General features: G+C 40.7%; 1 protein-coding gene across 3 annotated transcripts; it reads left to right on the forward strand.

The window, feature by feature from the left end:
- The first annotated feature begins 89 nt into the window (after positions 1-89).
- Positions 90-18,938, forward strand: LOC117257196 (aminopeptidase N-like). 3 transcript variants are annotated; one of them, XM_033627198.2, is made up of 21 exons: positions 90-239; positions 7,134-7,858; positions 8,012-8,154; positions 8,458-8,597; positions 8,822-8,948; positions 10,021-10,175; positions 10,673-10,786; positions 10,893-11,036; positions 11,937-12,002; positions 12,342-12,407; positions 12,528-12,703; positions 12,915-12,991; positions 13,145-13,278; positions 14,156-14,211; positions 14,299-14,446; positions 14,547-14,638; positions 14,807-14,917; positions 15,136-15,303; positions 17,185-17,325; positions 17,846-17,927; positions 18,030-18,938. In XM_033627198.2, exons 2-21 carry the CDS (start codon positions 7,254-7,256, stop codon positions 18,180-18,182), a joined length of 2,898 nt encoding a protein of 965 aa, XP_033483089.2. In that variant the 5' UTR covers positions 90-239; positions 7,134-7,253; the 3' UTR covers positions 18,183-18,938. The 3 variants fall into 3 exon arrangements, with proteins under 3 accessions (XP_033483089.2, XP_033483097.2, XP_078017746.1); XM_078161620.1 differs by having other exon boundaries at positions 119-234; XM_033627206.2 differs by lacking the exons at positions 17,185-17,325; positions 17,846-17,927; positions 18,030-18,938 and having other exon boundaries at positions 15,074-15,215.
- Positions 18,939-19,585: the final 647 nt, after the last annotated feature.

Genomic DNA, 19,585 nt, shown 5'->3' on the forward strand with positions numbered 1-19,585 from the left:
CTTTCAGCCCCCCTTCCCACTAATTTAGGGATTTTTTGGGGGGGGTGGAATTGAGGGAGTCGTTCCCTCCCTACATCCCCAGAAAAACTTGTGGTAGCTCTCTCAACCTCCCACCTCCGCCCTCACAGATGCAGACTGTTGAGTGTTACACATCAGCCGGGTTCATTTTAGCTCAACTTCTGTGTCTCATGCAGACTTAAATCAGAGCTCGTGGTGGACTTCCAGCTACACGAGGTTTGGTATGTGCTGTTTTTCACCATGTTTGACATGTTAATTTATCCAACATGCTGCATGCCAAGTTACCTCTTTTGTTTGCAAGTTGTGTTTTCCTTCACAGCAAAGGTTCAGTGATAGCCTGTCTGTGTATTAGCTTTACAGCCTTTGGCATCTGGTGCAATGTTGTGCGGCTTCTTTAACAGTGAAGAAGGTTTCTTAGAATCGGCCTGCAGCAGAGAGTGCTCACTGATTATTTGCAAATGGTGTGTGAATGCAGCATGGATAGAATAAATTTACCACAAAATGCTGTGTATGGACATCAGTGATAAAAAGAAAAAAAGATGATTGACTTCTGATGTCACTACAAAGCAGCCAGTTGAGCCTTTGTTGCTTCTCTTTCTCCCTTATTCCTCTATGGATTCACTACTTCCACGTCAAACAAAAGATCAAGGCTAGTAACCACTATTTTAGTGTCATGCAAACCATTAGTAGCGCTTGTGCAATGCAGTTCTGAGAAAAGACTGTATATTTAAGGTCCCAGTTGGACTTCTTGGCTCTGCTTTGGATTAAACGGTTGTCAACATCCACTGTGGACTGTACTGGAGGTAAACTCTGCAACTCCCACAGCTGGCTGAAACTTATCTGCACAGTGGGGAACTGAGGCAACACAGAGCTGATGTAAGTCAGGTTCAAGTGCAGGTAGAACGATGATGCAAAAGTGTGTATAGGTAGTAAAAGGTATTTTACCTTCACATTCTTGAGATAAGATGAACTATTGATCCCTAACACGATATCTGTTTGAAGTGTCAAAGGGCAAAGTGTGAGAGAAGTGAGTGTGTCACGCTGGTGATGTAATTCCCCTTTTTAGGCAAATGAAGATTTACAGGAAGAAGGCAGGGCCCCAGTTTTAGTTCTTCCCAGATATCACCAGTGATTTACAGTTCTGTGCAAACCGCAGAATACTTCTACCAATACTAACTACTCCTATTTTGATGCACGGGTGTCATGCATGAGCACAGGGCTTATCGTGAGGAGCACACGATTTCTACTCATATCCTCGCACAGGTTTTGACCAATAAGAATACAGAATACTTGCAGGGAGCCGAAGAGCAGAGTGTGTTTAAAATCACACCACAAAGCAGAGGTGGTCACATGGTTCTTTTGTTGTCATTTTTTACTCCATGAAAAAATGTGATTTTACACGCCCAAGATAAACATTCCCACTCACAAGATTATCCTACTCTCTACTGGCAGAGGGAACGTGCTTGTGATTTGTTTGGCTTATATTGCTTATTAACTTGGCCTAAAGGGATATTTGTGACATTAGAAGCATTTATCTAACAGACGTGATTCATTTACTCTACTTCTTTCTTGACCCTTGTTTACCATCTTCACTGACGAACAATAACATCATTTTTTACTTACAGCACTGACCGCACCTGCATCAAAATCCTTCTGGTCTGTTACATTGAGATTTAATACTGTGTATCCATATATATATATATATATATATATATATATATATATATATATATATATATATGTATGTATATATATGCATACAATATATTATCAATACACATAGAGTCAGACATGTCATGACAAGCCCAACCTTACCTGTTATTAGGAAATGTTTTGTAAATGTTGAACTTTCCTATTATTTATCAGAACAGACAAGGTTACTGTGACTACAAATTGCAGTAATTATCTACACCTTTGGCCAAAATTGAGGGAGAAGGCCTTAATCTAACTTTTTGACACCTGTTGTTTACTGTATAAAAAAAATATGTCACAGAAATGTGTCATTTCTGTGCAAACTGCTTTTGCAGCAACTGCAAAAGAGAGCTGAAAACAAAGCCAAAACACATAAACTAGTTCATTTCCGTGAAACTCAAACACTGCATGCAGCAGTGAGATGGCATACCCCTCATAGAGCGTGGGCGCTGGAATGACCTATTTCACATTTTGTCCAACTTTCTGTGTTCACTATGTGGCACTGGAGAACACACAAATTATATGTCATGTTGCTGTAAGTCAGTTGTATTCCACACCATGTAAATTTCATGTAAATCAAATAATAACTGTCTAACAAGGTATTACTTCCTGTTGTCAGTAGTGGCGCAGTCACTATGACACGTCATCAGCATGTTGACGTCTTCAGGCCCCGGAGCCTTATAAAACAAGTGATATTTGGGGAAGACTGGAAAAGTACACTTAAGTAACCACAACTTCCTGTTTCATGGTGCATTAGGCATTGCCATGGCAACGTTGTTCGATGTTAACTCACAATCTTCACAACTGAGCATCATCAAGGTCTTGCAACTATGCTGACCAAATCTTTGGTGGATCTGGTCACTCCTGTGGGAGGAGTATGTCATAGTAGAAAACATTTCCTGTAGTCAGAAGGTGTTGCTAAGTCTACAACTTCATTTTGGCACGCAGATACCAAGAACCTGGAAATTTTTGGCAGATTGGACAATGTATGCTCAAGTTACAACTTCATGTTTTTTGGTGAAATGTTCAAAATGGCCACTACGGCTGGACAACGTCTTTCAATAAAAACTCACAACTTTCATTGAAAGCATCATTAAGGTCGTGAGGTGGATCTGGTCAACCTGCTAGGAGAAGTAAATCATAGCATAAAACGTGTAATTTTCTGTTTCAATTAGGTAGCACTATAACTATCACAACATTTTGGCATATAGATGTGTTCAGGGTCGGACTCTTATCGAACATGAGAAGTTTGAGGCAGATTGTACCATCTGAAGGCAGGTTACAAACCACTTCCTGTTCCCAGGCAAAACATGGAAATTTGACACCTCGTCATAGTCACAGGGTTTAACAATAACTCAAGCCTTTAATAACTATTCATGTCAAAGGTCTTTAGATTGTACAGAAAAAAATATTTTATTCAATTGGATTAAATCTCTAGGAAATATGTATTTTTGATGTTTGGGTGAGCTGTCTTTTCGAACCCCTTTTCCTTAACTTCACTGCTTCTGTAGTAACAGCTCTCTACCTTTGTACTGTAGGTCTTATATCTTTTTAGACACTGCATGGTAGGAACATAGGTGGCTAAGGGCATGTTTCATATTATAGTGAGATCCTAGAATGTCTACATTTGTGTAGTCTTGGTCTGTAGAGAGTTTCCAGATGCTCTGTACCTGTTGGGTGTTGAGATCTTTATTTTCTCTTTTGATGTCTGAAGGACTCGTTGATCTTTTCAGCCTTCTTATCTTTGTTAATAAAATGGTAGATAACCCTGATAAAGTGTTGCTAGATTTTGTAATATGACTATCTCATTTATTGCTGCCTGATATACAGAAGGTAATAGGCGGAAATATTAAGACAGAGATTCAAATTTCCATAATCAAAATCTTGAATTCATGAAAAGCTTTGTACCTTTATCACAAGGAATGTCTGTTACCAACATAATAGCCCAATGGAATATTATCTGTATACAAATAAAGCCTAATAAACAGATGCCTACATACGAGATTCTTGGGGAGTGTAGCTAGTAGTAGTAGTCAGCTAACTTGTTTCCAAATATAGGCTCCTGTAACAAAGGAAATCTTTAGCTGTAGCCTCTCACTATCAAAGGCTAACTGTTATAGATTACTATTACAACACAGCATGGGTTGTACATTAACCATTAGTTGGGGTATAATTAATCTCAAGTATGTATGTGATGGAAAGACCTGTGTAATAATTAAAATACTGGTGGGGTTACTGACATTTCTGTGTGTTTGTCATGTGCTTCCACATGTGCGGTACGATGATTACATGATGACGTTGTACAGGAAACACCTGCACATGCTGTCAGATAGGAAAGAAAGCAGGGATGTTAAACTAGGACAAAAACTGCGCAGTCAGGATTTTGTCCTTCACATGATAAAAGGAACAAAGTTTGATTTGAGTCTGTGTTTTCTTCTATCAAGTACTGTATGTCACACTCTGTACAGACAGATATTACCACACTACTCCCTGTGCTGTTACTGATAATGTCAAGTGATTCTGATACACAGAGGAGCTTAAGGAAACTGCTGTTACCTCACTGGTAAACTTTGCATCTGAGAAAGGTTTTGCTAAGTTTAAATACCTTGGTGGTTAAAATTTTATTTGTAAGCGTCAGCTGCTCTGAAGCCATCATATCACCATGATATTTTTATTGCCTGTTTTTTCTTGACAGAGTTATCACAATGAGCTTTTATGATCTGTAGCATGAATGAGTGTATAAAAACGTCAGACTGTTGAGAACATCAAAGAGCATCAGGGACAGATAGCAGTTGTAAATGTTAAATGATAAGACAATTAACCAGAGTCACACCACGCTGTGATCTTTGTCCTAGTCGAATTGTACTAGGCTGCACAGAAGTGAGTTAATATGGTCTGTTTTCTCCTGGATAGTCTTTGTTCTAAAATAATCCTGATATTGTTATGACTTTTATCCACCCTGTTGGTTTTTGTTTTATTAAAAATAAATGTCACACACAGAAGAGTTGAAAACAAAATCTATCCATTCATTTTCTGTAACCGCTTGTTGGGTGGCTTGAGCCAATCCCAGCGTACACTGGGCAAGAGTTTGGGCACACCCTGGGCAGGTTGCCACCCTACTGCCGACACATAGAGACAAACCCCTAACCTAACCATTATAACCCTAATCCTAACCCTAACCATTCACATCAATAGGCAATTTAAAGTAACCAGCTCAAGCTGGCCAGTGGGTTCAAACCTGGAGCCATGTTGCTGTGAGGCAACAATGCTAAAATCTGCAGCCCAGACAACAAAATGAAATGGAAAATACTAGGAAATATAGTACTAGATATACATGTAGTACAGACTGACCAATAATAAAAAGGAGAAGAAATCAATAAATGGTTTCCCATTTACAGATTACAAGGATATGCACACATCATGGACCTAAGCAAAAAGTTGCATTGGATTGGATTGCCATTGGATTTTGGATTATTGCAAAAAACAGTCTCTGTGGCAATACTTTATGATGCTTACATGTTTTTTTCAGCAAGGAAATCCTCACAAATAAACACCACTTTTATGATTTTTGAAGCATAAAAGCAATCCTCAATAACAAGCTAATGTTAGGCAGTAATAAATTAACTACACCACCGCAGCATGACTTATTATTCCTATAGCAATGAGGCTGTAAAGCCAGGTTTGATGTCATGATGCTTCGTATCCTCATTTAGCCACTTGTTAGCAATCGTCTGTTTTATGACACCTAAAAGCTTAAAAATTTACAAGTGGGGGTATTGATTGACATATTTTCAATGTCATTGAACAAAACATTGAAATCTCTATCTCTATGAAATCTCTATGTCATAATACTTAATGCCACCTTTGATAAACATCTGTCAGCTCCGGCTAGCTGCACATGCTCCAGTGATTAAGGGCAGCTAGAAGCAATGATAGTTAAGAGCACAAGTTAAGAGCACTGACACACTCATTCTGGTTATTATATTCATAGCAGTAGCACATATGAAAATCCTACTCTTTCTTCCAAATAAACCAGCCACTGGGTACATGTCTGATGCATAACTTTAATGCAAAAACTCATATTAGAGATGAGTGCAGTGGCGGAAATCCCGGGGGGGACGGGGGGACATGACTCCCCCTTCAGTAAAGCTGTCCCCCCCTAGAATAATTTGAGACACATGTAATAATTGTTGAACAGTGCAGGAGTATTTATTGAAAGCACAATTTAAGCGGTGCTCATTATAATCGCGCAATAATGTGCTATTTAAATCTTAAAAGATTTAGTCCCCCCCCTCCCATTCCTAGTAGTGGTATATCACACACTCTTTCCAACGGCCGGGGCTACTAGGCAGCAGTAGCAACGAGTGGCTGGACCCGCTGCCCACATCGCACATTGCAGGGTAAGATGTTCACTCACACAGACACAGTTTAACTGACACAAGTTACAACACATCCCATTTACTGTTACAACAAGCCCCAGGCCCAGGCTGATAATATAAGCTGTCTGCACCATTTCTCCTGCATTGTTCAAAAGCCAGAGTTTAGTGATAGTCAGAGAGGACAGGAGAGAAAGAAGAGGGAGAGGACAGGACAAGAGCAGTCAGTGGCGGAGCGGCTCGTAGCTAATGGGTACCTGTCTGTAGGCTCTCCACCTGTCAGTGAGACAAACATGAAAGACGTGCAGTCTAACCGATGAGGAGCAGTCATTACGCGCAACTGTTGTGCGTCGGCAGATCTCACAGCACACTGTTTATAAACCAGTTTACCAGTTTACCCCCCCTCCCCCCCACCCCCCAACTGTGAAATGGGATTTTCGCCCCTGGGATAGACTGAAGCTTGACAGGGGATGACATGCAGCAAATCGCTGCAGGCTGGCATTGAACCCACAGCGGCAAAGTGTCTTTGTGCATGGAAGGCGTGGTCTAACCACTTGGGCACCTGACAATATAATAAGTATTATTCATCAGCCACATACAATTTTGAAGAAGAGACTGTTTAATTTGTTTGTTTGAAAAATTAAAAGCATAACAATGGGGTAATTTTCCGTCCAAAGCAGTCAGTGTATTCCTCCATCAGTCATCAGCGCTTCCCATACTGAAACAAGTGGTAACAACTGGTACCTTGCTTTCCAACACTGATCAGAGGAAACCTTTCCATATGCTTCCTTGCATGAAAGACTGCAATGCATGATATCATATCAGTTCTGCGTGTAGATATTCTGGTGGCAGACTATGTAAAACATCTTGGAAAACCAGTGGAGGATGCTTGTGATGTGTATTGATGATAACTACTGAAAGTGAATGACTGAAATGTAATTTGTGACATTAATTGACACTGTGCTCTATTACTTCACATCTGCAAATCTAGGAACCAGGTTGCAGACTAGATGACCAAGGTCTTCGTATTTTTCCATTTCTTCTTAGGTGTTCTGAAAATGTCTTTTTTGCCATGTTAATATCTCAACCATTAACTGAGGAGGGAAGAGACCGGCTGTGCTGGACAAACACAGACTGAGAGTTCATCTCTGAACTCCTGATTCGGACATGGGGAAAGTCTACTATGTCAGTAAAAACGTGGGCCTCGGATTGCTTGTGCTGGCGGCCTGTGCTCTGGCTACAATTATAGCTCTGTCCATTGCCTATGACAAGGAAAGGGCCAAGAATCGAGGCAAGCCTGGAGATGGAGCAACAGAGAGCACCAGCTTGCCAACACCCTTCACCACTCCCTTTACTCCTAAGGAGCCCTGGGACTACTACAGACTTCCAGACTCTCTTGTTCCTGTCTCCTATAATGTCACCCTGTGGCCCCGGCTGAAGCCCAACGCAGACGGCCTCTACATCTTCACTGGACAGTCAACTGTGATCTTCAGATGTGTGAAAGAAACAGACCTCATCATCATCCACTCCAACAAGCTGAACCTCACCACCTTCCAGGGACACCATGCTAAGCTGAGTGGCCTGGGTGAAGCCACTGCGCCCACAATACAAAGGTCTTGGCTTGTTGTGCGGACGGAGTATCTGGTTCTTCAGCTACGCAGCAGACTGACTGTTGGAACATCATATGTACTTAACACTAAATTTCGGGGGGAGCTGGCAGATGATCTGGAGGGCTTCTACAGGAGTGAATACACTGAGGATGGTGTAAAGAAGTAAGCAATGATGCAGCACTGCAAAATGGTGCACCATCACTGTGCTCTTGACTGTATTTTTTATAGTTCCAGTGTTCCTCTTGGTGGGACTTTGGAGTATTTGGCTTGATTGATGTCTACTTTGTATCAATGTTTAATTGGAACATTTTGCAGAGTCGTCGCTACCTCGCAGATGCAAGCAACATATGCCAGGAAATCCTTTCCTTGCTTTGACGAGCCAGCAATGAAAGCCGTCTTCAACGTCACCATCATCCACGACCGAGACACTGTGGCTCTGTCCAACGGCAGGGAAACCGGTTCGTTTTAGAAACACAAGTTCATATTTTTACATCCTAATTCTCTGTGCAAACTGGGTCAGTACAAAAGCAAATGGTAGAATCAAATAGGAACACAAAACATATTGGAAGTGAAAAATTTTAAGTAATTGCAATATAACACAAATGGTGGTTAGTACAAGATATCTGACTTGTTATTTAAAAAGGATTATCATGTGTCATGTGTAAGACAGTATGATTGTCAATAATTAACAACTTGGGCATGTAATGGGAAAATCAGCAACTACATGCTGTGTCATTCTAACTCGTTCTCTCCCTGAACAGGCATTGAGGTTTCTGTCATTGACAACGTGCCTGTCAGAGTGACTACATTTGAGCCCACAGAGAGAATGTCCACATATCTGCTGGCATTTATTGTCAGTGACTTTGTTGACATTCAATCAACCCTTAACAACAATTTGTTGGTGAGACTTTTGGTTCCCTGTTTACATTACCAGTGTAGTCAGCATACACATTAATTTTGATCATAGACCAAAAGCAGTACAAACAACCAGTGTTAATGATGACAAGGGTCAGAGGTCACACCATCTGGATATTCATGTGACCACAGGATGAAAAAATTGTGGGACAATTTTTAAAATGATCACTGGTATTTTGTTTTTAAATAAAGCTACTGAATTCTTTGCAGATTCGAATCTGGGCTCGAAGAAAAGCCATAGACAACAAGCAGGGTGACTATGCTCTCAACGTTACAGGGCCAATCCTTCAGTTCTATGAGCATTACTACAATGCCACATATCCGCTCTCCAAGTCAGGTGGGTCAACATTTTCCTGTGATGATAGAAATATTAATCTAATTTCCTTTATCTCACATAGCTTGGCATTCAGTCTTCAATTCAATTGGAAAAAGGAACATTTTGTGCATTATGTGTTAGCTTTGCTGTTGGATGTTTTATCCTGTATCCAAAATGACTTCCAGTAATACATGTCACTTTTAAGATCAACTACATTACAAAGAACAAATCGTGATGAATCATTGAGACTGAAGTGTAGAGACATGCTAGCAGCTCTGTGAGGCTTTAGGCTATGTATGCATAGCAGTACTTTGAGATCAATTTTAATAACATGCTCACAGTGACATAATATTTCATGTTCACCATCTTAGTTTAGCGTGCTCACATGCTAACATTTGCTGATTACCAGTAAACACAAAGTACAGCTGAGTCTGATTGGACTATCATTAGGTTTTATAGGTATATATATAGGTCATAAACCAAAGTAAAAATTTAACCTGATAAAGACAATCCATCCAATAGTTGAGACATTTCACTCACAGTAACAAATGTAGGCCTCATGGTGGCAGTAAAGAGTCTGGGGATCACCAATGTTATTCAGAATCATCCTCTGTAGACCATGAATGTCTGTACAAACTTCCATGACAATCCCTTGAATAGTTGTTAAGATATTTCACTCTGGACCAAAGTGGTGGACCGACCGATCAACCAACTGACTGACAGACAGATATTCAGATATTGCAGATCCCTACAGCCATGAGGCTAGCATGACTAAAAAGCAAAAACCAGACATCACAACACAAATGTTTTCCCCAAATCTGCTCCATTGTCCCTGCTGTACCAAGCTTCATTTAAAAACTTTGGTCATCAGCAAACAGTTCAGTTCAAGAGTATGTTAACTTCCCTTTTTTTCATTTTAAACTTCTTGTGTCACATACAACATGTGGATGGTAAACAATTAAACACATATATTATTAAAACCTTATCAGTGAATCACATACATGCTAAATACACCAGTTTTTTCAAATGTCTTGTCGTGGGCCCTTTCTAGTTCTGATTTCTGATCATTTTATGATGTCTTTGTCCTCCCCAGATCAGATAGCTCTGCCTGACTTCCATGCCGGAGCAATGGAGAACTGGGGTCTGGTCACATACAGAGAGACTGCCCTGCTCTATGACCCCATCATGTCTTCCACTGGAAACAAAGAGAGAATTACAACTATCATCTCCCATGAATTGGCACACATGGTAGACCATAATATTTCTCTCAAATTGCTATCATCATATCTGTTCCAGCTGTGGTAATAAGGAGGAAAGATCATGTAGTAAGTTATAATGGGAGTTAATAATCAGGACATCGATTTGGTGCAGTCTCAGTTCTTCTCTTGTGCAGAACACAGTAATGTTGTAAACATACATTTAGCCAAAGTACTCAACCTCCCTTTGCAAAGGCAGATGACGGATCATCACCTGGGGACAAATTAACCCTGCTCCCTTTCAGAAGTATTCATAGTTAGACATCTTAAGTGATGTCAAATTCCGTGGTTGGTAAGCCCCTGCTTACTGAGATTTTTATATTTCTTGTAGTGGAACTTTAGTGGTAATGTTGGCCAACATCTTAACACACTTTCAGACAGCATCAGTTTTCGTGGGAATTTTCCTTCCTTGAGAATGTGCTGAGAATAACTGAGGTGTAACTGTGGCAATCTCTTTATCTCTTTACTCTTTATGTTGTGTTTTCTTAGTGGTTTGGCAACCTGGTGACTCTGAAATGGTGGAATGACCTGTGGTTGAACGAGGGCTTTGCATCATATGTTGAGTACCTTGGAGCTGACCATGCTGAGCCCACCTGGAGCATGGTAAGAGCCATGCTTGAAAAGACAGAGGGCCCAATTACATTTCACAGATCAATGGTGTCTATGGGTCAGAAAGCCTGTCCTAACTCATCTCTCTGCTTGGCTGCAGAAAGACGAGATCGTACTGTCTGATGTGCACAAAGTGTTTGCTGTGGATGCCCTGGCCACCTCTCACCCACTGTCCCGTCGAGAAGAGGAGGTCAACACTCCTGCTCAGATCAGTGAGATGTTCAACACCATCTCCTACAGCAAGGTCTGCTTCTCTGCCAATGTTTTACACAGTAATCTGATAGAGTGGTGAAGGAATGAGTCCTACAACTGGGAAATTAATTTGCATTTTTCGCATTCTCAGTTCCCTCATTGAGACGTTAATGGGTTTTTTTAATGCATTTTTGGTCAGATGCCTAGGAAAATAGGTCTGTTATCATCAAGTTTAAGAGATTAACATTTTGTGCCACAATACAAAATTCATCAGTAAATACCCACCCAACATCAGCTTTGTACTTTTTGGCAATTACATTTATGCATCAAAAAGTCATAAAAGCGATGTTTGGTGAAGATTGTGTTGCTGGACAAAATGTGTCATCAACTGTTGTTTGCCACAGAGCTTATTTTCTGTAATAATCCAAAATCCAATGGAAAAATCCCACAGACTTTTTTGACATGGGAACCAGGGCGATGTTAACTTCTGGGTTGGCCTACAAAAAAAAAAAATAAAACATCAACCCTGCATCACTTTGTACAGTTGTATTTATTTGAATTTTTCCCTCTCACACACTTAATTTTTATTAACTACTTGATTTAAAAAATACTCAAAAATATCTTATTATATTGGTATCATTTCATGCCGATTTTCTATTTTTTATTATCAAATTTTTATTATTTTTTATTATTTTTTTATCATTAAGTTTTAGTTTTATCTTATTCCCCTTTTCTAAGTCCCTGGAAAATGCATGTAGTACAAATACCCCAAATAATTATAGCATATTCAGAATGACTCTCACTTTTGAGTCTATTTCACATTCATCTAGTCCTGAATCTTGTCATTTCCTGAATCAGGAGCCATGTTGCCCTGTCAGAGAACCACCTTGCTCAAATATATTAAATTGAACACAAACTCCTTTGCTGTGGTTTCTGTGTTTGCTCTTGTCAGGGAGCCGCAGTGCTCAGGATGCTGTCAGAGTTTCTCACTGAGCCTGTGTTTGCCAAAGGACTCAGTGTGAGTATTCACTGTCAGCCCCATTACTTAATTACTACTGTCACTGTGTATGTGTGTGTGTGTGTGTGTGTGTGTGTGTGTGTGCGTGCATGCGTGCGTGCGTGCGTGCTTGTGCGCACTAGTGACAGAGTCTGTGGGTATGATGAATCACACTGTATTCATGTTATTGTTACTCTGACTAAGGATTACTTGCTTGAAATTGATGATTTATCGCTTCCTGTGTACTGTGGTTGGACTCTTACAACACAATGTGTTTTTAAACATGCAGCCTAATGCAACTTTTTAACAGTAATCTTGCTGATGCCTGATCTGCTGTTCATAACTAGTTTCTCTTTTCAGTCTTACCTGAATACTTTCGCCTTTGGCAACACAGTGTATACAGACTTGTGGGACCATCTCCAGCAGGTTGGAACAGTCAAAAGGCTTAACAGTTACAAACATGTTGTGCATGATGTTACTTGGCAATGGTCTTTGTATGTGTGTGTGTTTCTTCTTAATTTTCTGTGACTTTCTCTTTGTTGTTAGGCAGTTGAAAACACACCAGGTATTCATATTCCTCATACCGTCCACAACATCATGAACCGCTGGACTCTTCAGATGGGCTTCCCAGTGGTCACTATTGACACCCGCACAGGAAGTATCACCCAGAAACACTTTCTGTTGGATCCAGAATCTGTAGTGGACAGGCCCTCTGAGTTCAAGTAGGAATCAGTTAGATCCATTCAGACATTAAATCAGATTCCTTGATGCCAAATGTTATGGACTAAATTTAATGGCAGTACATCCAAAAGGACGACAGAAAGCCTGACCAACAGCCTCACATTGCTATCCTGAAAGCCATGCAGCTAACATGGCTGAAAAGCAGAATTTTCCACATTTTGACTCGTTGTTGTTATCCATGTTTCTGTCCAGTTACACATGGTTTGTCCCAATTAAATGGATGAAGACAGGTGTGGAGCAGGAACAGTACTGGCTCCTTCAAAGGACGGGTATGGTCATACTGAGTAACACCCACTTCTCCTCTAGATCAGACCTGCATACTAGAGAAGGAAAGATTTTCGACCAGATGAGTGGAGTCAACCCAAGCTGGTCATGGCATTAACTGAATAGTCTGCATATCTTTCTTTCATATTTTTCACCAGACGCTCACAATCTGATGAGAGTTTCAGGACAGGACTGGGTGTTGGCCAACATCGATGTATCTGGGTACTTTAGGGTGAACTATGATCTTGGCAACTGGGATCGTCTCCTTTCCCTGCTCAACACCAACCATCAGGTGAGTCACATCCCCATTCACCAGCATCTCTCATTCCATTCCGTGACAGTTTTGTTTGTGCTGTACGTCTACTTTTAGATGAATACAGAAAATGGCAAGATAAAGAGGGTTGCAGACTTGCTTAAGAGTAAAGGGTACCTGTTGTAGCCTGGCAGCTCATTTTTGATTTCCAGGGGGTGTTATGAACAGGCGCAGACGAGAAAGCTTCTGGACGCAACTCGAGAGACTTACAACCAATCAGAGCAGTGAAAGGTGTGATGTGGCACTGAGCAAAACATGCAAGTTGCGGTGGTGCTTCGTCCATTGGCGGCCTGGTCACAAACTTCCTCAAATCACAGCTAGACAGTACAAGAAAATGTGTTTCTGCAAACGTATTAGGTGGGAAATAGGCCATGGTTTGAAAAGTTGGATCACAGTTTGGTGAGCCTGGCATGTTAGGGTGGACAGAGCAGAGACTGGTGACACTCCTCTGTCAGTTATCAAACCTGCCCCATATTACATAAACAGCTGCTATTGGCCTGCCCAGGATCTGGTGGAAATAAAGTGTTGTTTGAACATTAAAGCATGTAAACATGTCCTGGTAGAAACCCAACATGCAAGTATAAACCTGTAAATGTGCATAATTAATCCCCTTTGATTTTATTTCTCATTCTAACTTGGCCAATCACAAAGCTGATACTGGATGGGGCTAGTGTGAACATCTTAACACGCCCGACAAGTCTAAATACATTTTGATGCAGGAATGTGCTGGTTTTGGCAAATTTCATTCTTGATATTGCATTTTCAGATGGTCTTAAATTTTAATTCCAGGTTCCCAGCATTAAATGATGTTTCTGAAACTGCATGTTTGAACATGTATGTGATGTTTTTCTTTCAGGCCTTATCAATTATCAACAGAGCACAGATCATAGATGATGCATTCAACCTAGCAAGGTAAAGAAAACTAAGTATTCAAAGTACTGAATCTTTCACACATTGTATGTCTGCAAAGAATGTGAAGGATCTGTTCCCCTTGTACAGAGCCAAAATAATCAATACTACATTGGCCCTGAGAACAACCAAATACCTGTCCAAGGAAAGAGAGTACATCCCCTGGGAGTCAGCTCTGAGAAACCTCAACTACTACATCCTCATGTTTGACCGCTCTGAGGTTTATGGAGCTTTACAGGTTAATACTGCTTTACTATAGATACTGCTCATTTTGATGCTAACAGGAAAGTGTAAAATGGCCTCACATAACAACTATTGCTGATATGTTTTCATTTTAGTCATACCTCAAGAAACAAATCCAACCACTTTTTGAGCACTTCAAGACAATTACAGCTAACTGGACCAAAGTACCATCAGGACACACTGACAAGTAAGAATTCATAGAACAGAAGATGTATTTTTAAAACAAAAAGGTGACTTACCATTTGGTGATGTAATTCAATGCAGTACTTAATTTCTACTGTTACCTTTTCCACAAGTCTCACGCATATTGGGCATTGTCATCCGATGTTGCTGTGTTTCCCATCTCTCTTCTCAGGTATAATCAGATCAATGCCATTGGAACAGCCTGCAGTGCGGGTGTGGAGGGTTGCAGGGAGCTGATCAAAAGCTGGTACAGACAGTGGATGGAAAACCCACATCGCAACCTGTGAGTATCCAGCAGTCAGGGTCACTTCTTTTGTGGTTTAAAATTTCATGTTCACACAAATTTGACTGTGTGTGCAGTGTGTTAATTCACCCAAGAGGGCCACTGAAACATCTGTGTGTGTGTGTGTGTGTGTGTGTGTGTGTGTGTGTGTGTGAGGAGAGAGACTTTTGTGGTATTCATTCTACAGTCTCCTGTGTGTTTGCCTTGATGTTGACCAGGATCCATCCCAACTTGAAAAGCACAGTTTATTGCTATGCCATAGCCTATGGTGGTGTGGAGGAGTGGGACTTTGCCTGGAGAATGTTGAAGAATGCCACTTTGGCATCTGAAGCTTCCAGGCTCAGGACAGCGTTGGCCTGCGCCAAAGCGCCTTGGCTTTTGAACAGGTATGCAAGACAGCCAGATTTGTAGGAGTATTTTCATTCAAGGAGTTTTTTGAATGAGACATCCGTACACCACCAGTGTACAAGGTCTCTCCCTTCGACTGCTTGTTTCCTGTACTTTCAAAGACATGAAATGTACACATGATATATAGAGTCAAAGGCTACGTTCAGACTGCAGATTTGTTTCTTAAATCAGACCTTTAGTCCGACTGACTGCACTGTTATTTGCAAGTGATCAGATCGGATTTATGTGTCCAGATATCAGGCAGTCTGAACAAGGTGTTAAAGTCAGCAAAATGACTTGACCCCCTTTCCCGCTGCACAAAAAACCCACTAATACCTGCAATCATCTGGGTTTTTTTTTTATAATAGAAAAGGTTACAATCAGCATTCACACCTGAGTCAAATGACTGCAGTAGGTCACCAGAATTTATCAGCTCCAGCTCTGATCAGCAGTGATGGAAATACAACAACACCCAGGTGGGTACGCCAATTACAGCCTCTTTGCCGGTGCCACACAATGACAGGCTGTGAGAAAATACCATCCGTTTCCAACAGAGCAGCATTCAAAAATCTTTTGAAATTCAGTCAGCACTGACTTCCAAAGAAAGGCCAAATAAGTAAGAGATAAATAAAAGGTGTAACCACTGTAAATTTCCACTGGGCTCCATTCTGCTTTCTACTGTATAATTTCCTGTTTTACAACCTGTCCGTGACGTCATACCTGACTCACTAGAAAAGACAAAGACACACACACTTGTCTGCTGCAGAACCGTGCACACAGCTCCAGTCTACTGGCAATGGGAAAGGAGTTTAGTGTCTATTTTTAACAGGTTTTCCCACGTTTAAAAAATCCTCACGCATGTGCTAATGTTGGTTGAAAAAAGGGTATCAGAAATGTCAGTTTAAGAGGAGGCTAATATTCACCTGCTAGCATTGGATAACGTTAGCCACCATAAGCTAACGGTCATACCAGAACAAGAAAGACTATCACAGCAAAATATTTATAAGATGTGCCATTAGGTTGTTGAAAAGTTACATAGTCTCAATAGGTCGGTTGTAGCACATTTTTGCCTTGCACTAGTCACACTAATTTGACTGTTTGACTGTTAGTGCAGCGTATTTATTTGCCGTGAATTTTCAGTAACTACAGATGTTAGCTCTAGCTATAGCTAGAAACATACCAGCACATTCTCATCCCAAGTCATCACACGCGCTAGGTATTCTTCTGCATCTGCTGATGGTTTCCAGGACACGCTACCAACAAAAAACGTCATGGTTTGGCTCTACATTCATACAGCAAGTGAACCCCAGGCTCTCAGGGGAGAGTCTGGGGTTTGTTGGACCCATCTACTACCCCTCCCACCCACACTATAAGGACTTTCCAGCTCCTTCTGTCGTAACCAGCAGTGTTTCAACCTGACTCCATCCAGCGGCATATCATAACAATGAGACTGGTTACGTCCGGCTGCATTTCACACTGATGCCGCCCGGCCACGTATCAGATATGTCAGCTAATCTCAGAACAGTTAAAATACTTTCTAGTGGGAAGGACCAATCTTAAATTCGTGCCACTGAGAGCAAACCTCCATCATTTCACAGCCACCGGTGCCTCTCTGTTGACTTTCACAATGCTGTGCTAAAACAGTGTCAAAAATCTGCCTTGCATTCTGCCTGAACACGCCTTTACAACTCAGTTAACTGTACTATTTCAGGAAAGAAGTCAACCATAACACTAAGTAAGGTAACAACCGTGCCACCCTTTTTACATGCTCCAGATGTTTAAAATATTCAATGATCTTATGGTAATTATTCTTCTAAAGTAAGTGTATTAATGTGTATTGGATTTGATTGCTCTGAAAGAAAATTTTTATGTTGAGCCAGGTATCTGGAGTACACCCTAGATGTAAGTAAAGTCCGCAGGCAAGACGCCCTCTCTACCATCCAGTACATCGCCGGAAATGTTGTGGGGATGCCGCTGGCCTGGAACTTCGTCAGAGCAAGATGGAGCCAGATTTTCCAGCTGTAAGAGATCACTCCTCAGGGAGGGTTTGATGGAAAAACAGTCAGCAGTCTGAAGGAATGAATTAAGGTCGGAGGAATATTTGATACACAGAATCCACAGCAGGTGCCAGCTGAGTGTAAAAGTTAAAAATGCTGAGGATTTCTAGGTAGAAATGTAACTTCTGCAGCTGCACATATGGTGCTCTTTATCCTTAACTTACTCACCCAGTTTGCTGAGTGTGCAAGCATTTCTTCGACCCTTCCCTTTTTTGAGTTAGCTTGGAAAATAGTCAAGTCTTTGACAATGAAGCATGAATAACTATATTAAGTGCTAAAAATGTTGAACTGTTTTGAGCCTTCACACCAACAGCACCAGCCTTTATTTGCAGACTTCTCCATTTATAGGTTTTTTTATCTGTTGTTTTCCCAGAAAGATGTTCAGTGGGATCAACAGCAGGATATACACAATTTCTCTCTGCTAATCACCATCATTATATCACTATACTTTTAAAGTAAGCAGCATATTTCTTTTCTTTATTAGGTATGGGGGTGGATCATTTTCCTTCTCTAACCTCATCAGCGGGATCACAAAGAGATTCTCTACAGAGTTTGAGTTGCAGGAGGTATGCAGCCTGCACAGCCACAACCACACTGAAATACACACTTCCCTGAGGGTTTTCAGAGGTTTCAGTTTTTCTGTCTTTGTTTTTTGCGTCTCCCTTCAGCTGAGGAAATTCAAAGAAGACAACCTCCACATTGGTTTTGGCTCCGCCACCTTGGCCCTGGAGCAGGCTATAGAGAAGACAACAGCCAACATTAAATGGGTGACGGAGAACAAAGCCCATGTGCTGAGGTGGTTTACTGAAGAGTCCACATGAGAACACTGAGAAAGTCAAAGTCAGACACTCTCTCTTTTTTTTTTTTTTTTGTACTATCAGGGATACATAATGAATGACAATCACTATAATCATCATGATCAGCAAATGGTGTGGTAAAGACAAGTGACACAAACAATACCTCACTGGTCATTCAGCACAAAGAAACGACATATTATGATCAGTGAACCACTTATATAACCATATATCAGTGATGTAGCTGTAATAAAGAAGTTGAACCTTCACCCCTAGTCTGTGATTGTCAGAGAGAAAAGCATTTATTTTTAATCTCAGAGAGGCATTCATTTTATGTCTTTTTCTTTTCTCCATACTTCACATTACGTATTGCTGCTTACTATGATGTATGTGAGCCATGTGCAGAGCACCAGAGCAGCTTCAGAGTTCATAGGCATTCATTTTACAAGTGGCTGAAACCTGTGAGTGTATTTAGTGACCCTAATCATGACGGGATGTTAACTTAATGCCATATTTAAAAATGACTGTGTTATATGTTATTAACAGCTATGATAAATTAACATTGCCTGCAGCTTATTTGATATACGTCATTCTCAACACTGGTTGAAATATTTGGATAAATTGGATAAATTAATCTGATTAGATTTGTATTAGTCTTATTGTCATTTGTCCTTTTTTAAAAACTTGATAACATCATAAATCATTGCACTATAGGGTGTACTAATTTTTGCCAGTCCTATGCAAAGACTCAATGGTGAAATAAATAAGAAAGGCTCAGACAGACCTGATGTCTGTGTCTGTTTTTCTCTGTTTTCTCTTTTTTTCCCCTGACAAAACCAGAAACTGATGACCGCTGTTCAGTCTGCGCATAACACTTAAATTTGAAGGTGGTTTTTGAAAGTGATAAAATCAAAGGCTCCACACGGAATTTTTTTCCCTGTCCATACTTCTGTGTGGGTGTATGTATGACTTCACTCCTTTGGAAAATCAGTCTGATCACACTGTCATAATTACAGCACTTACTGGGAACTGAAAGGAAATCTTCCACCTCACTACAGAGGAGAAAGTCTGTTTGAAACATTTGTTTTGGCCGTTTAAAGTGACAGCATGAGCTAATAAGACAGCTTACAGACTCTTTATGACCTGTACAAAGGTGAAAACAATGAAATGGTTAAAGAAACTGACAAAGTCAGTCTACCAGTGACGGGAAATACTGCACAGCGTGTGAAAACTGTTGTGTAATGTCTTCTGTAGAGAAAACAGCCTAAGGGACTTCACACGGGTATGTAGGCTCGGGCTTGAGGAGCACAATTTTTAAACAGGAAACAGTCAATGAGTATGAAACAGACTTAAATGGACGTGCACTTTTATAGCATCTTCTAGTCTTCCAACCTCTCAAAGTGCTTTAACACTACTCGTTGCATTCACCC

The sequence above is a fragment of the Epinephelus lanceolatus genome, chromosome 2 (assembly GCF_041903045.1).
Source record: "Epinephelus lanceolatus isolate andai-2023 chromosome 2, ASM4190304v1, whole genome shotgun sequence".
In the NCBI taxonomy this organism is placed as follows: Eukaryota; Metazoa; Chordata; class Actinopteri; order Perciformes; family Serranidae; genus Epinephelus; species Epinephelus lanceolatus.